The following is a 16,877-nucleotide window of genomic DNA, read 5'->3' on the forward strand; positions in this document are numbered from 1 at the left end:
AGTGCAGAGAAGGTTCACAAGGATGTTGCCGGGACTTGGGAAGCTGAGTTACAGACAGAGATTAAATAGGTTAGGACTTCATGGCCTGGAGCGTAGAAGAATGAGGGGAGATTTGATAGAGGTGTATAAGATTTTGATAGAGTGGTATCAGTGGTAGAAATCAACCTAAAAGGGACAAATGTCAAAGCTCAAAAGAAAACCCCCTCCAGAATCTTAATACTAACTTCAAAATTATCTAACATTCTTGAGGATATAAGACAGAAAATCATTTAGGGCAAATCACCTATGAGAAAAGCAATGGTAGGGCATATTCGGAAACTGGGACCATGGGGTTTGTGCCACACCACTTATTGCTCTACCTCAGCTAATTTGTTTTGGGGCAACTTCAACAAAAGGGGGTGCACATTTGTGATTATTACCTCAGGCCTATTTCCCTCCATCCTACACAGAAGGAGACCCAGAAGCTTCCTTCTGTCTTGGCAACAGTTGTGACTTGGTGGGGTGCAGTGGTGATGGGTGGAAGGAACAAGAAGGCAGGGACAGAATGTGGGGAGAAAAGGATTTAGCAAAATTTGTTTTACTGTAAAAGACAAATAATATTTTAAATATCCTGCAGAGAATGTATTGCATCCATTGTGACACTTCTGTCTTTTCTTATGGTATCCTTGCACCCTTTTACAGATTCTTCTTTAAGAGAAGATGTCATCTGGTCAAATAACATGGCCAAGTTCAATAGTCGAAAACGACTACGAATATTTCGGGCAGCAAACGCATATAATACAGGATTGATACAACTGTTGATGAAAGCCAGATCTGCAGCAAATTGCGCGCCAGTACGATAAATAGCGTTTAAGGTATCTGACGTGGTTTGTTCAGATGTCATCAGTGCAATGACTGAAATAAGATTTAAAATGTGGTGAGGTGCCCAGCAGATGAAAAACACAATCACCACTCCGCCAATCACCATCCCAGTTCTGTTCTCAGTAGGAAAACTCAAGTCTTTCACTTTCCTCCCAATGCAAAAGTAACAAATAGACACCACTGAAAACGGAATTATAAAACCAACCACAATTTGTAACACCATGTGTGAGATTTCCTTCTCCTTCATGTCGAATTTGCCCTTCTGGCATTGCTGCTGTCCACGCTTATTGACACCCACCACCGCAGTAACCAGCATTGGTACGGCAAGGAGCAAAGCCAGTAACCAGACAGCGAGCACCATCTTCCTGATAACCTTGTTCATGCGCCATCGCAGGGTGGCAAACGGGTAGACAACAGCCATGAAGCGCTCGACACTCAGCGCGGTGATGAGGAAGATGCTTACATACATGTTGCAGCAACTGACATAGATCAGGATTTTACAAAATGGTTCTCCGAAGATCCAGCTGTGCAAAAATGCATAGATCGAAAGAGGCAAGGTGATCAGAACAAGCATATCGGCTATTGCCAAGCTCAGGATTAGCAGCACGGTGGGGGATCTCTCCTTCTTCATGGCAAAAACTATAATCAAGATGACCATTGCATTTCCTGGTACTCCGAGGAGACAAGCCAGGCTCAGAATGATGCTCGCCACTGTACGTTCAGGTCCCACAGATTCATCTGTCCCGTTAATAAACGCCATTGCAGCTGTCTTCAACTCCTCGAAGCAAACAGTTTGTTTTCTAGATTTCTGCGAGAGCTACTTCCTCATTTAAACAGGATGATGAAAAGTATTTCAAAAAGGCTGACAGTATCTCCTTCGTACACCTGCCAGAGTTGTTCTGATTTTCGGGGGTCAATGGACTTTTGGAGCTCCTTCGACAGAAAATGTGAAACTCATCAAATAACAAAATAAATAGACTTTCTTGTACAGACTGCTATGGAAGTATGATGTACAGACTAAATGTGATAACCTTAGAGTTGTCAATTATGCAGAATAGGGAAGTCACAGATTAGATCTCTGCTCAGATTAGTGGCAGCAGTGTGGCATTGCAATATTCCTTCCATCACATCAGCCCTTGTTTGGTTGAGAGCCTGGTAACGCTACAGAGGCAAGTTCTCACTGGGATTTTTACCGTAACTTTATTACAGTGTGAATGTTAGCCTACTCGTGACTAATAAAAATAAACTTTAAAATCCTAGTGTTCCCTGGGTGCCTATGTTATTTGGACAACATTGGCAGACATGGGCACAGTTTTTATGTGGGTCCAGGAGCAGTTAATAAGAACATAAGAACATAAGAAATAGGAGCAGGAGTAGGCCATCTGGCCCTTCGAGTCTGCACCGCCATTCAATAAGATCATGGCTGATCTGTCGTGGCTCAGTTCCACTTTCCGGCCCTCTCAACATAACCCTTAATCCCCTCTCTTATCAAAAACCCATCAACCCGCTTCTTGAAAATATTTAGCGAGGCAGCCTCCACCACTTCAACAGGTAGAGAATTCCAGAGATTCACCACCCTTTGAGTGAAGAAGTTCATCCTCAACTCCGTTCTAAAACGCCCCCCCTTTATCTTGAGGCTGTGCCCCCTAGTCCTACTGTCTTTTTTGAGCGGGAAGAGTCTCTCCACCTCTATCCTATCCATCCCATTCATCATTTTATACGTCTCAATGAGATCTCCCCTCATTCTTCTAAACTCCAACGAGTACAAGCCCAGTTTATTCAGCCTCTCCTCATAGCTCAACCCCCTCAACTCCGGTATCAGCCTAGTAAACCACCTCTGCACTCCCTCCAAGGCCAAAATATCTTTGCGCAGGTGCGGCGCCCAAAACTGCACACAGTACTCCAGCTGCGGCCTCACCAATGCCCTATACAGCTGCAGCAAGACCTCCCTACTTTTATATTCAATCCCCTTCGCTATGAAGGCCAGCATCCCATTCGCCTTCCTGACCACCTGCTGCACCTGCAAGCTGGGTTTTTGCGACTCATGCACAAGGACCCCGAGGTCCCTCTGCACCGTCGCCTGCTGCAGTTTTTCGCCACGTAAGTAATAGTCCTTCCTACCATTCTTCCTACCAAAGTGGACCACCTCACACTTGCCAACATTAAATTCCATTTGCCATTTCCTGGCCCATTCGCCCAGCCTACCTAGATCCTTCTGCAGACTCTCCACACCCTCCGCACAATTTGCCGTTCCCCCAATCTTGGTGTCATCCGCAAATTTCGACACCCTACACTCGGTTCCCTCCTCCAGATCATCTATATAAATGGTAAAAAGCTGCAGGCACTCTTTTGGAGGGTTCAACCCTCATGCCCCTCACGGTATAATTTGTCACTTTTTCACCAATGATTGCCTCCGTTTTCAGATACCCCCGTATCCCCCCCATCTCCAGCAGTGATCACCTTGTCCTTTGGGCCTTCTCTCTGTAGATTGCTATGGATTCTCCTTTCAAACTGCATGCTTCGGTGGTCCACCCACTATCCTTAATTTGACAGCAGATGTGGAAGCAGTCATTTGGGAGGCTTCCTCATGTCAAGTTATTGGGCCGGGAAGCTGAGGCCAAGCACAGGACCCGCATACGGCCATCAGAGACTGTCAACGCCTACGAGAAAAATTATCTGTCATATGTGCTTAGTGGCAGAAGGAGAGGGGCTTGATGTCTGGTACGGTCATTGAGGGAGCGGTAGACCAATTGAAAGATCTATCGATTACGAGAGAAGAAGTGTTAGGGCTTTTAGATGGCATTAAAACCGACAAATCTCTGGGGCCCGATTGCATTTATCCTAGGCTGCTTAGAGAGGCGAGGGATGAGATTGCTGGGCCTCCGACGCGAATCTTTGTCTCTTCTTTGGACACAGGTGAGGTCCCAGATGACTGGAGGATAGCGAATGTGGTACCGTTGTTTAAAAAGGCTGGGAGGGATAGCCCAGGTAACTATAGGCCGGTGAGCTTAACGGCAGTGGTAGGTAAGTTGATGGAGAGGATTCTTAGGGATAGGATGTATGCGCACTTGGACCGTTGCGATCTGATTAAGGATACGCAGCATGGATTTGTCAAGGGGAAGTCTTGCCTTACAAATCTGGTAGAATTCTTTGAGGAGGTGACAAAAACGGTTGACGAAGGACGAGCCGTTGATGTCGTCTATATGGATTTCAGTAAGGCGTTTGACAAAGTCCCTCATGGTAGGTTGGTACAGAAGATTAAAGCTCATGGGATATGTGGTCAGGTATCTAGATGGGTAGAGAACTGGCTTGCAAAGAGGAGTCAGAGAGTAGTAGTGGAGGGGTCTCTTTCTAGCTGGAGCTCTGTCACTTGTGGTGTGCCGCAGGGCTCGGCACTGGGACCTCTTCTCTCTGTAGTGTATATAAATGATTTGGAAGAGGGAGTAGGTGGTGTGATCAGCAAATTTGCTGATGACACCAAGATGGCTGGATTGGCGAGCAGTGAGGAGCAGTGTCTGGCAATAGAGCGGGATATTGATAGGCTGGTTGATTTGGCAGATACATGGCAAATGGAGTTTAATCCGGATAAATGTGAGGTGATGCATTTTGGCCAGAATAATGTAGGGGGAAGTTATATGATAAAGGGTAAGCCCGTGAGGAGTATAGAATCGCAGCGACACCTGGGGGTGCAAGTGCACAAGTCTTTGAAGGTGGCAGTGCAAGTGGAGAGTGTGGTGAAGAAAGCCTATGGTATGTTAGCCTTTATAGGAAGGGGTATAGAATATAAGAGCTGGAGTCTAATGTTGCAGTTGTACAGAACGTTGGTTAGGTCGCATTTGGAGTACTGCGTACAGTTCTGGTCGCCTTACTACCGGAAGGACGTAGAGACTCTGGAGACAGTGCAGAGAGGTTTACCAGGATGTTGCCTGGTATGTAAAGACTGGGGTATGAAGAAAATTGAAGAAATTGGGGCTCTTTTCCCTTGAAAGATGCCGACTGAGGGGGGATCTAATAGAGGTATATAAGATTATGAAGGGTATAGATAGAGTAAACAGAGGTAAGCTATTTCCTATGATAGAGACACGTAGGACAAGGGGCCATGGACTTAAGGTGAGGGGGGGAGAGGTACAACACAGATATCAGAGGGAGGTTTTTCACACAGAGGGTAGTGGGGGTATGGAATGCTCTGCCAAGTAAGGTGGTGGAGGCAAACACGCTAGAGTCCTTTAAGAGTAACTTAGACAGGCACATGACTGAGTTGGAGATGGGTGGATATAGGAGATTGTTTTAAATAAGGGTCAATAGCGTTGGGGCGTCCCTGGTAATGTAAATGGGTATAGTATGATAATAATGTTTTTTCTCTTTTCATTCACAGGTTTTAAGTCGGTCCACCTCGTGTCCAACGAGGGCTATACGCACGATGGGTCGTACTGGGGCTGCTCTTGGTTGTTCGAGATTGGCCTAGTGCTTCATGTCATTAGTGTGTGCCTAAACTGGACAAGATACTGGGCAAGACGACAGCTCAGTGACTATCGCTGATTGCTGTGCAGACACATGGATTTGGGCCAGTGTCTGTGGGAGTTTGCGCATTCTCCCCGTGCTTGCGTGGGTTTCCTCCGGGTGCTCCGGTTTCCTCCCACACCCCAAAGATGTGCTGTTAGGCTGATTAGCAGGAATAAATTGTCCCTAAATCAGATTCCCTCAATCTGGATGGCCATAAAACATTAGACAGGGGTCGTGGGTAGAGAGGTGGACTGGTGGTGTTGAGATGGCGGCGTGGGCTCCTTGGGCCAAAGGGCCTGTTTTCCGGGCTGATTTTCTTCTTTGTTCTTTGTTCCCCCTCTGCATCACCAACCAAGAGATGTTCAGATGCAGGAGGACCAATTTAAACTTTGTCTGAGTGAATGGGTTTTGAATGGGTTAAGATCAGACCCAAAGAACATGTGGAGACTAATCCCAAGAGCTCCACTCAATACAACAGTAGCAGGAATCAAATTAGGTGTGAGTAGCATCTCACTCACTGCTAGTTAATCAGTCAGTAGGATCAAAATCCTGTAAGAATGAAGAAAATACATCTTTGTGAACATTTTCTTCCTCCACAAATGCTGCCAAACCTTCTGAGTTCTTACAAGTGGAACCCCTAATGGGGTGGTAAGACTTTTAAACCAGCAGACATTAAGGAACTGACAGAACTCGCAGCATTCAGTTAAATGACTTTTAAAACAAGCTCATCAGCTAACAAGAAGCAATTTACACAGATGAGATGCAGTAATTAATTCAAACAAATGATTATAAAACGCATACACTGATAATTTGAATGTATTGTTATTGATTTTGAGGAATGTTATCCACTTTAGTCAAAAAGTATTTTACCACAAAGCATCATGGTAAAAGTCATTAGGGCAAAGACATTTTTCAAGAGAATATTTGGGCCTTGGAAATATTCAAGTTTTATCAGTAAAGTTTCAGATGGAAAGAACATACAGAACACTTAATCATATTTCATGAATAGGGTTTATTCACTGTCTGGATGAGATGGACTGCTGCTCAGATGTGATGTCACGAGTTGGTCTGGTTAGGCAGTGACCTTTAAGGGAACACGTGAGAACATTTATTTGAACTCTGGCCTGAGCGTCTTAGGCTACTAGGCCCTGGGAAATGGGGTCAGCCAAGACAGGAGTCAGCTTCCAGATATCACAGATCAATAAAATACCGTTATGTTGAGGAGTGGAATGCAATTGGCTGAGGTATTTCACAGGTATTATTATTGATTTTTGTATCTTGAAGATGATTGAAGATGGATAGGATAGAGGTGGAAAGACTCTTCCCGCTCAAAAAAGACAGTAGGACTAGGGGGCACAGCCTCAAGATAAAAGGGGGGCGGTTTAGAACGGAGTTGAGGAGGGACTTCTTCACTCAAAGGGTGGTGAATCTCTGGAATTCTCTGCCCGTTAAAGTGGTGGAGGCTGCCTCGCTAAATATTTTTAAGACGCGGGTTGATGGATTTTTGATAGGAGAGGGGATTAAGGGTTATGGGGACAGGGCGGGAAAGTGGAACTGAGCAGCGACAGATCAGCCATGATCTTATTGAATGGCGGGGCAGGCTCGAAGGGCTGGATGGCCTACTCCTGCTCCTATTTCTTATGTTCTTATGTTCTTTATGATTGATACTGAAAGGCAGGAATGATTGATAAGAAAAATCTATAACTGATCTGTTTTTGGTTGTATATGTTAGATTCATCGGAGAGGTGTTGCTGCTCTATGCCAGACATACTTAACGCTCAGTAAGTGCCATTTTACAGCGCTATTAATGACCTCCTCCATCACCGATGATCAAGAGTAGACTAATGGGTTGGTAATTGTTCAGGTTGGATTGGTCTTGCTCTTCATGGACAGGACAGACCTGGGTACTTTACCACATTGCTGGCAGGATGCCAGTGTTGCTGGTGTACTGGAACAGCATGGCTAGGGACACAGCTAGTTCTGGAGCTCAAGTCGGCAGTGTAATTGTTGAAAAGTGCTCACTCCACCTCTGCACTCAACTCTCTAAGGTTTATGTGGCTCCAGTGGCTGAGCTGCTGGTGGAAAGTGTCAGATGAAGCGTTGATGTTTCATTCTCAGAAGTCGCCACTCTTGATGAGTTTTGACCAGATCACAGTTCTTGCTCTCTGAAAGCGGTTATGTACTAGGAAAGTGTTTGGATAAGGGAAGTGGGAAGATGGATGAAAAGCAGGGGGTGCATGGCTCCATCACCTGCAGCATCAGATTGTGTAATGAGAATGAAGAGGGGTTTGAGGGCTCACAGCCATGCCTGGGATCAGGGACCCTGGGGCGGAAATCCCATCCCTTCACTGCTGCCGGCCAATCTGATGCTTGCGACTGACTGCTATCATTGCTCAGCAGTGTCACCAGCAGAATATTTTGTTAAAAGGTGTGAAACTTTTAAATGTTCATGTTCAGAGAAACCTGCTGGCACTCATAGGAGCAACAGAGAAATTTGGCACGAGGGAATTGCGATGCAATTAAAAAAGACAAAGGACATGTTTCCCTTTCTTGGATGAATAAAGGAGAACAAAAATAGTAACTCTTGCGAGAGCTGTAAGTCACTTTGCTAAGAGCACACTTTTGCCATGTGTGCAGTTTGATTCCATATCTAAAGGATGCACTGCACTGGAGGCAACACAGTGAAGGATCAGCAGATAGTCCTTGAAACGAGAAGCTAAATAAACGGGACCCATACTCTCTGTAATTTAGAAGAATGAAAGCTGAATTCAGTAATACGCACAAGGTTCTGATAGACACTGAAATAGACACTGAATCACCTCCAGACTCCCAAAAACCTATCCACCATCTACAAGGCACAAGTTAGATGTGTAATGAAATACTCTCCATCTCCCTGAATGAGTGCATCTCCAACAACACTCAAGAAACTCAACACCATTCAGGACAAAGCATCCCGATGGATTGTTAACCTTGCCTAAAACATTCAATCAATCCACTATCGACAAATAGTGGAGCCATGTTTATTGTCAGCAAGGTGCATTGATGGAATTTACCAATGTTCTTTAAGCAGCAGCTTCCATCCCCATGACCACTGCCATATAGAAGGACAAGAGAAGCAGATACCTGGGAACCCCACCACCTGGAGGTTCCCCTTCAAATCATTCACCATCCTGACTTAGAAATATCTCACTGTTCCTTCACCGTGCCTGGGTCAGAATTCTGATGTTCCCTCCCTCGCAGCACTGGGGGCGCACTTACACCTAAGGAACTGCAATGATTCAAGAAAGAGGGTCACCACCACCTTCTGAATTACAACTACGGACATGCAATAAATGCTGGTGCAAATAGTGACACCCATATCCTGTAAATGCATAAAAATATCATTGGGCAGCGCCCCTGGAGAAGGGGTCAATTTTAAGATTGAAATGAGGAGAAATCAGCCATGATCATATTGCAAGGTGGAGCAGGATTGAGGGGCTGAATGGTCTCCTTTCGCTCATTTTACTTATGTTCTTATTTTCATGCCTTTTCTTGCGAAATATGGCCAACTAGCAATTGAAAATCATTACTACCATAAAAAACTTAACATTTACCAGCGACATAAAACAGTAGTGACAGGAAGGAGAACTGTGAGATGAAAAGTATGTTTGCAGCAAAGGGTTGGATTAGAGAAGTAAAGCACTTCATTTTCCTGGCCCTCGAAAGATGATTTGAGGAGAGTCTGGAAAATAACTGGCAGCCATGTTAGGACAGCTCCCTAATACAGTTCCACTGTGGAGGATGTTTCCTGATAGTGGGATTGGATTTTGAGCAGCCAATTTCAGTGACATATGTGATTATACTGTGCTATTTTGCCATAATTTATTTTTAAGGTAGGGTTACTTTAAGAGGCAGTGTTTTGTTCCAAGAGTTGATTTGTAGGAGAAACGTACAGCAAATGTTAAGAATGCAGCATACTAACTGATTTTAGCTTGGATTGTGTTACTTTCTCAAGATAATGGAACTTTTGTTTATTTACATTCTCCTGGGTTTTCAGACTAGGTACGCAGAGTCATGTGAGTTTAGTCTGGTTGATTAACAGGGACAGAGTCATGTTGTTAATTGGAGGAGTTAAGCTCCAAGGAAGGGACAGTTTCAGTTTCATTTCAAACCAAGGGCAGTTGCTACCTGGAACTGATGGAAGAGAGAATTGTCTCTCTGTACCTCTCTCTTCAGAGGCTTTCTGAAAGCTCCAATAGCTCAGTAGCTCCAATAGCTCCAGTAGCCCAGTCCATCACACAAACCAGCTCTCATCCATTGACTCTGTCTGCACTTTCCACTGCACTGGAAAAGTAGACACTATAATTAAGGACTCCAAGCATCCCAGACATACTCTCTTTCACATACTTCCATTGGAAACAAGGTACAAAAGTTTGAGATCACATACCAACTGACTCAAGAACACTTTCTTCCTTGCTGCCATCAGACTTTTGAATGGACCTACGTTATATGAGGTTGATCTTTCTCTGCAGCACAGTCACTATGATTGTAATACTACATTCTGCACCCTCTTTTCTTCTCCACCATCCTATGAGTGGTATGCTTTGTATAGCGCACAAGAAACAATATTTTACATTATACACCAATACATGTGACCATAAAATTCAAATCAAAACATACTGTTAACATAAGACAAGCATGTGTGCATGTATTTTGCAAACTAATTTTGAACAGAGGTTTAAGTCTGTAAGAGAAATATTGCTTGATTGGAACTATTAGTGATAGGGTAGCTGTTAAGAATTCTATCTTGCCATATTTAAATACTATTCAATTGTTAAACATTAGGTTAATTTATCTGTCATCGTTAAACTGCATTGCTAAATAAAGTTTGTTTTGATAAAGTTCCTAGTTTGTCAGTAGAATCGTGCCTGGAGTGAAACAACTTATCCTCACATCAGTGCAATGCTGGGGTCTAGTCTGGCTTCATAATGTACCTTAGGGTTTCTGACCTGGTACGCTAACATACACATCAACAGTTATTGCCTTAACAATGCAATTATGCTGTAATCTGTGACAGTATTTATTATTGTAACACAATAAATAAAGTGGGATGTATTAAGGAATAGCTTCAATTAGCTGAAATCTTATTGCGGGACCATGCTCTACTGGATCAAACGATAAGCTAGATGTTTCTATAACACCAAATTCCATTTCAACTGAAAGCACATCTTCAAAAATAAAGACAAGAAGCCATGGTATAAATTACACTGAAATTTATTTACTTCCACTTGTTGGCATCACAATGAAAAATTTTATTTTTTCTCCTCAAAGCTGCAGCTTTGTCAAATGAGGCTTTCCATGTACTTTACACTTCAGTTTAAAAGCTATATTATCTCTTAAATCTCTGTTGTACTTTCATGCCGCGTGAGAACAAAAGAATTGCATTTATATTTCACCTTTCATCACATCAGGATGCGGCAAAGCACATTCCAGCTGTTGAAGCAATTGGTAAGAACAGTCACCAATATAATGAGAAAATGAGACAGCCCCTAGTGGGGGTCAATGGGTGCTATTCGGATTGGCGGATGGTGACTAGTGGGGTGCCCCAGGGGTCAGTGCTGGGGCCTCAGCTATTTACCATTTATATAGATGATCTGGAGGAGGGAACCGAGTGCAGGGTGTCGAAATTTGCTGATGACACCAAGATTGGGGGAACGGCAAATTGTGCGGAGGGTGTGGAGAGTCTGCAGAAGGATCTAGATAGGCTGGGCGAATGGGCCAGGAAATGGCAAATGGAATTTAATGTTGGCAAGTGTGAGGTGGTCCACTTTGGTAGGAAGAATGGTAGGAAGGACTATTACTTACGTGGCGAAAAACTGCAGCAGGCGACGGTGCAGAGGGACCTCGGGGTCCTTGTGCATGAGTCGCAAAAACCCAGCTTGCAGGTGCAGCAGGTGGTCAGGAAGGCGAATGGGATGCTGGCCTTCATAGCGAGGGGGATTGAATATAAAAGTAGGGAGGTCTTGCTGCAGCTGTATAGGGCATTGGTGAGGCCGCAGCTGGAGTACTGTGTGCAGTTTTGGGCGCCGCACCTGCGCAAGGATATTTTGGCCCTGGAGGGAGTGCAGAGGAGGTTTACTAGGCTGATACCGGAGTTGAGGGGATTGAGCTATGAGGAGAGGCTGAATAAACTAGGCTTGTACTCATTAGAGTTTAGAAGAATGAGGGGAGATCTCATTGAGACGTATAAGATGATGAATGGGATGGATAGGATAGAGGTGGAGAGACTCTTCCCGCTCAAAAAAGACAGTAGGACTAGGGGGCACAGCCTCAAGATAAAGGGGAGGCGGTTTAGAACGGAGTTGAGGAGGAACTTCTTCACTCAAAGGGTGGTGAATCTCTGGAATTCTCTGCCCGTTGAAGTGGTGGAGGCTGCCTCGCTAAATATTTTTAAGAAGCGGGTTGATGGGTTTTTGATAAGAGAAGGGATTGAGGGTTATGGGGAGAGGGCGGGAAAGTGGAACTGAGCCACGACAGATCAGCCATGATCTTATTGAATGGCGGGGCAGGCTCGAAGGGCTAGATGGCCTACTCCTGCTCCTATTTCTTATGTTCTTATGTTCTTTAGTGCACAGCAAACTCCCAAAATTAGCTATGAGTTAAACGACCAGATAATCTTCTTTAGTGAGTTAGGTTGATGACAATTATTGAATTCCCCAACTCTTCTTGATCAAATAAAGGGCTGGAGAATCTGAGAAGGACAGTGCCTTAATTTACCAGCTCACTTTTCATACGATCCCTCTGACAATGCAACACAACTTCCATATTTCACTGAAGCATCAGCTGAGATTGCATGCTGTGGAAATCTCAATCGCAATCACTGAGCCACTACCCTCACACACAAAGGAGATGGCACAGTGGTTATCACTGTTGCTTCACAGAGCCAATGATCCAAGTTCAATTCTTGCCTTGGGTGTTTGTCTATGTGGAGCTTGCATGTTGTCCTCCTGTCTGCATGTGTTACCTCTGGGGTGGGCTTGGGTAAGATGCCCTTTTAGTGAGTCAGTGCAGACAAGATGAGCTGAATAGCCTCATTCTGCACTGTAGAGAATGTATGGTTCTTTTCTATGGATAAATTGCCTGAATTAACCCTTTGTTGTCATTTAATGCTGGCAGCACATTTTGAAAGGTTTATAAACTAATGCTGACATACAGGAATTGCCTGTATTCTGAGGAAATTTTCTTCCATCCTGACTGTAAATCTGTATTCCTGAACGCTCCATTTTGTTGGTGAACATTGTATACAGGCCTTGTGGGAGGTTAGTGTTGAACTTGCAGGGGCCCTAGCAGACATATTTAAAACGTCAATATTCACGAGGGACGTGCCGGATGATTGGAGGGTGGCTCATGTTGTTCCGTTGTTTACAAAAGGTTCCAAAAGAAATCCGGGAAATTACAGGCCAGTAAGTTTGACATCGCTGGTTGGCAAGTTATTGGAAGATGTGATAAGGGATAGGATCTACAAATATTTAGATAGACAGGGACTTATTAGGGAGAGTCAACATGGCTTTGTGCGTGGTAGGTCATGTTTGACCAATCAATTAGAGTTTTTCGAGGAGGTCACCAGGAAAGTGGATGAAGGGAAGGCAGTGGATGTTGTCTACCTGGATTTCAGCAAGGCCTTTGACAAGGTCCCTCACGGGAGGTCAGTTAGGAAGGTTCAGTCGCTAGGTATAGGTGGGGAGGTAGTAAATTGGATTAGACACTGGCTCAATGGAAGAAGCCAGAGAGTGATTGTGGAGGATTGCTTCTCTGAGTGGAGGCCTGTGACTAGTGCAGTGCCGCAGGGATCAGTGTTGGGTCCATTGTTGTTTGTCATCTATATCAATGATCTGGATGATAATGTGGTAAATTGGATCAGCACATGTGCTGATGATACAAAGATTGGAGGTGTCGTGGCCAGTGAGGAAGGTTTTCAAAGCTTGCAGAGGGACTTGCACCAACTAGATAAATGGGCTGAAAAATGGCAGATGGAGTTTAACGCAGACAAGTGTGAGGTATGGCACTTTGGAAGGACAAACCAAAGTAGAACGTACAGGCTAAATGGTAGGACTCTGAAGAGTGCAGTTGAACAGAGGGATCTGGGAATACAGGTACAGAATTCCCTAAAAATGACGTCACAGGTGGATAGGGTCGAAAAGAGTGGTTTTGGTACATTGGCCTTTATAAATCGGAGTATTGAGTATAAAAGTTGGAGTGTTATGGTAAGGTTTTATAAGGTGAGGCCAAATTTAGAGTATTGCGTACAGTTTTGGTCACCTTGTAACAGGAAGGATGTAAATAAGTTTGAAAGAGTGCAGAGAAGGTTCACAAGGATGTTGCCGGGACTTGGGAAGCTGAGTTACAGACAGAGATTAAATAGGTTAGGACTTCATGGCCTGGAGCGTAGAAGAATGAGGGGAGATTTGATAGAGGTGTATAAGATTTTGATAGAGTGGTATCAGTGGTAGAAATCAACCTGAAGGGGACAAATTTGCTGATGACACTAAGATGGTTGGATTGGCGGGTACTGAGGAGCAGTGCCTGGCAATGCAACAGGACATAGACAGGCTGGTAGATTGGGCAGATAGATGGCAAATGGAATTTAATCCGGAGAAATGCGAGGTGATGCACTTTGGCCGGAATAATGTGGAGGGGAGTTATACGATAAAGGGTAGAACTATCCGGAGTATAGATACGCAGAGAGACCTGGGGGTGCAAGTGCACAAGTCCCTGAAGGTGTCGGTGCAGGTGCAGAATGTGATGAGGAAAGCGTATGGTATGTTAGCCTTCATAGTAAGAGGTATAGAATATAAGAGTAGGAGTCTGATGTTGCAGTTGTATAGAACGTTGGTTAGGCCTCACTTGGAGTACTGCGTCCAGTTCTGGTCACCGTACTACCGGAAGGATGGAGAGATCCTGGAGAGAGTGCAGAGGAGATTTACCAGGATGCTGCCTGGTATGGAAGGGCTGTCTTACGAGGAAAGATTGAATGAACTTGGGCTGTTTTCCCTTGAGAGACGTCGGCTGAGGGGGGATCTAATAGAGGTTTATAAGATTATGAAGGGGATAGATAGAGTAAATGGTGGTAAGCTTTTTCCGCTATTAGAAATGGATAGAACGAGGGGTCACGGGCTTAGGGTGAGGGGGGCTAGGTATAAGACAAATATTAGAGGGCAGTTTTTCACGCAAAGGGTAGTGGGGGTGTGGAATGCACTGCCGAGTAAGGTGGTGGAAGCAGGCACGCTAGGGTTGTTTAAGAGTCACTTAGACAGCCACATGAGCGGGCTACATATAGGGGGATATAGTAGGCCTTACTAAACATTGTAGGCTTGGGAATACGTTTTGCCTCAGGGATGTTACAGTCTTTGCCTGTTTAATAATGAATTTTTTTGTCTCCACAGGCATTTAAGTCCAGCAAGGGGCATGCATGCGGCAGGTTGTAGTGGGCTGCTCTTGGACGTTGCTTCAGGAGTTGCCTATTGCTTCATGTCGTTAGTGTGCTTAAACTGGACCATCTCGAGGGCAACATGACAGCTCAGAGACTATCTCTGTTGCTGTGCGGACACATGGATTTGGGCCTGTGTCTGTGGGAGTTTGCACGTTCTCCCCGTGGTTGCGTGGGTTTCCTCCGGGTGCTCCGGTTTCCTCCCACATCCCCAAAGATGTGCTTTTAGGCTGATTGATTGGGTACTAAATTGTCCCTAAATTGGACCTCCCTGATCCTCGCACATTAGGCGTAGACTAAAATCATGAATAGGACACTGAGACAGTGGGACGGCGGCGCGGGCTCGTTGGGCCGAAGGGCCTGTTTCCCGTGCTGTGTTGTTCTTTGTTCTTTGTTCTAAATGTCAAAGCTCAAAAGAAAACCCCCTCCAGAATCTTAATACTAACTTCAAAATTATCTAACATTCTTGAGGATATAAGACAGAAAATCATTTAGGGCAAATCACCTATGAGAAAAGCAATGGTAGGGCATATTCGGAAACTGGGACCATGGAGTTTGTGCCACACCACTTATTGCTCTACCTCAGCTAATTTGTTTTGGGGCAACTTCAACAAAAGGGGGTGAACATTTGTGACTACTACCTCAGGCCTATTACCCTCCATCCTACACAGAAGGAGACCCAGAAGCTTCCTTCTGTCTTGGCAACAGTTGTGACTTGGTGGGGTGCAGTGGTGATGGGTGGAGGGAACAAGAAGGCAGGGACAGAACGTGGGGAGAAAAGGATTTAGCAAAATTTGTTTTACTGTAAAAGACAAATAATATTTTAAATATCCTGCAGAGAATGTATTGCATCCATTGTGACACTTCTGTCTTTTCTTATGGTATCCTTGCTTCCTTTTACAGATTCTTCTTTAAGAGAAGATGTCATCTGGTCAAATAACATGGCCAAGTTCAATAGTTGAAAACGACTACGAATATTTCGGGCAGCAAACGCATATAATACAGGATTGATACAACTGTTGATGAAAGCCAGACCTGCAGCAAATTGCGCGCCAGTACAATAAATAGCGTTTAAGGTATCTGACGTGGTTTGGTCAGATGTCATCAGTGCAATGATTGAAATAAGATTTAAAATGTGGTGAGGTGCCCAGCAGATGAAAAACACAATCACCACTCCGCCAATCACCATCCCAGTTCTGTTCTCAGTAGGAAAACTCAAGTCTTTCACTTTCCTCCCAATGCAAAAGTAACAAATAGACACCACTGAAAAGGGAATTATAAAACCAACCACAATTTGTAACACCATGTGTGAGATTTCCTTCTCCTTCATGTCGAATTTGCCCTTCTGGCATTGCTGCTGTCCACGCTCATTGACACCCACCACCGCAGTAACCAGCATTGGTACGGCAAGGAGCAAAGCCAGTAACCAGACAGCGAGCACCATCTTCCTGATAACCTTGTTCATGCGCCATCGCAGGGTGGCAAACGGGTAGACAACAGCCATGAAGCGCTCGACACTCAGCGCGGTGATGAGGAAGATGCTTACATACATGTTGCAGCAACTGACATAGATCAGGATTTTACAAAATGGTTCTCCGAAGATCCAGCTGTGCAAAAATGCATAGATCGAAAGAGGCAAGGTGATCAGAACAAGCATATCGGCTATTGCCAAGCTCAGGATCAGCAGCACGGTGGGGGATCTCTCCTTCTTCATGGCAAAAACTATAATCAAGATGACCATTGCATTTCCTGGTACTCCGAGGAGACAAGCCAGGCTCAGAATGATGCTCGCCACTGTACCTCCAGGTCCCACAAATTCATCTGTCCCGTTGTTACTCGAGTCCATTGCAGCTGTCTTCAACTCCTCGAAGCAAACAGTTTGTTTTCTAGATTTCTGCGAGAGCTACTTCCTCATTTAAACAGGGTGATGAAAAGTATTTCAAAAAGGCTGACAGTATCTCCTTCGTACACCTGCCAGAGTTGTTCTGATTTTCGGGGGTCAATGGACTTTTGGAGCTCCTTCGACAGAAAATGTGAAACTCATCAA

At 44.6% G+C, this 16,877-nt stretch overlaps 2 protein-coding genes across 2 annotated transcripts; both read right to left on the reverse strand.

Moving 5' to 3' along the window:
- Positions 1 to 601: 601 nt before the first annotated feature.
- Positions 602 to 1,621, reverse strand: LOC145342417 (leukotriene B4 receptor 1-like). The gene has a single exon (XM_080187982.1). It carries the CDS (start codon positions 1,619 to 1,621, stop codon positions 602 to 604), a length of 1,020 nt encoding a protein of 339 aa, XP_080044108.1.
- Positions 1,622 to 15,653: 14,032 nt separating this feature from the next.
- LOC145342562 (somatostatin receptor type 1-like) lies at positions 15,654 to 16,676 on the reverse strand. The gene has a single exon (XM_080188117.1). It carries the CDS (start codon positions 16,674 to 16,676, stop codon positions 15,654 to 15,656), a length of 1,023 nt encoding a protein of 340 aa, XP_080044243.1.
- Positions 16,677 to 16,877: the final 201 nt, after the last annotated feature.

The sequence above is a fragment of the Carcharhinus amblyrhynchos genome, chromosome 4, assembly GCF_965287045.1.
Source record: "Carcharhinus amblyrhynchos chromosome 4, sCarAmb.v2.hapA, whole genome shotgun sequence".
NCBI classification, from domain to species: domain Eukaryota; kingdom Metazoa; phylum Chordata; class Chondrichthyes; order Carcharhiniformes; family Carcharhinidae; genus Carcharhinus; species Carcharhinus amblyrhynchos.

What these genes read in the sequence shown, in the direction of transcription:
- LOC145342417 (XM_080187982.1), bottom strand. Translation starts at nt 1,621, where the DNA reads ATGGCGTTTATTAACGGGACAGATGAATCTGTGGGACCTGAACGTACA.
- LOC145342562 (XM_080188117.1), bottom strand. Translation starts at nt 16,676, where the DNA reads ATGGACTCGAGTAACAACGGGACAGATGAATTTGTGGGACCTGGAGGT.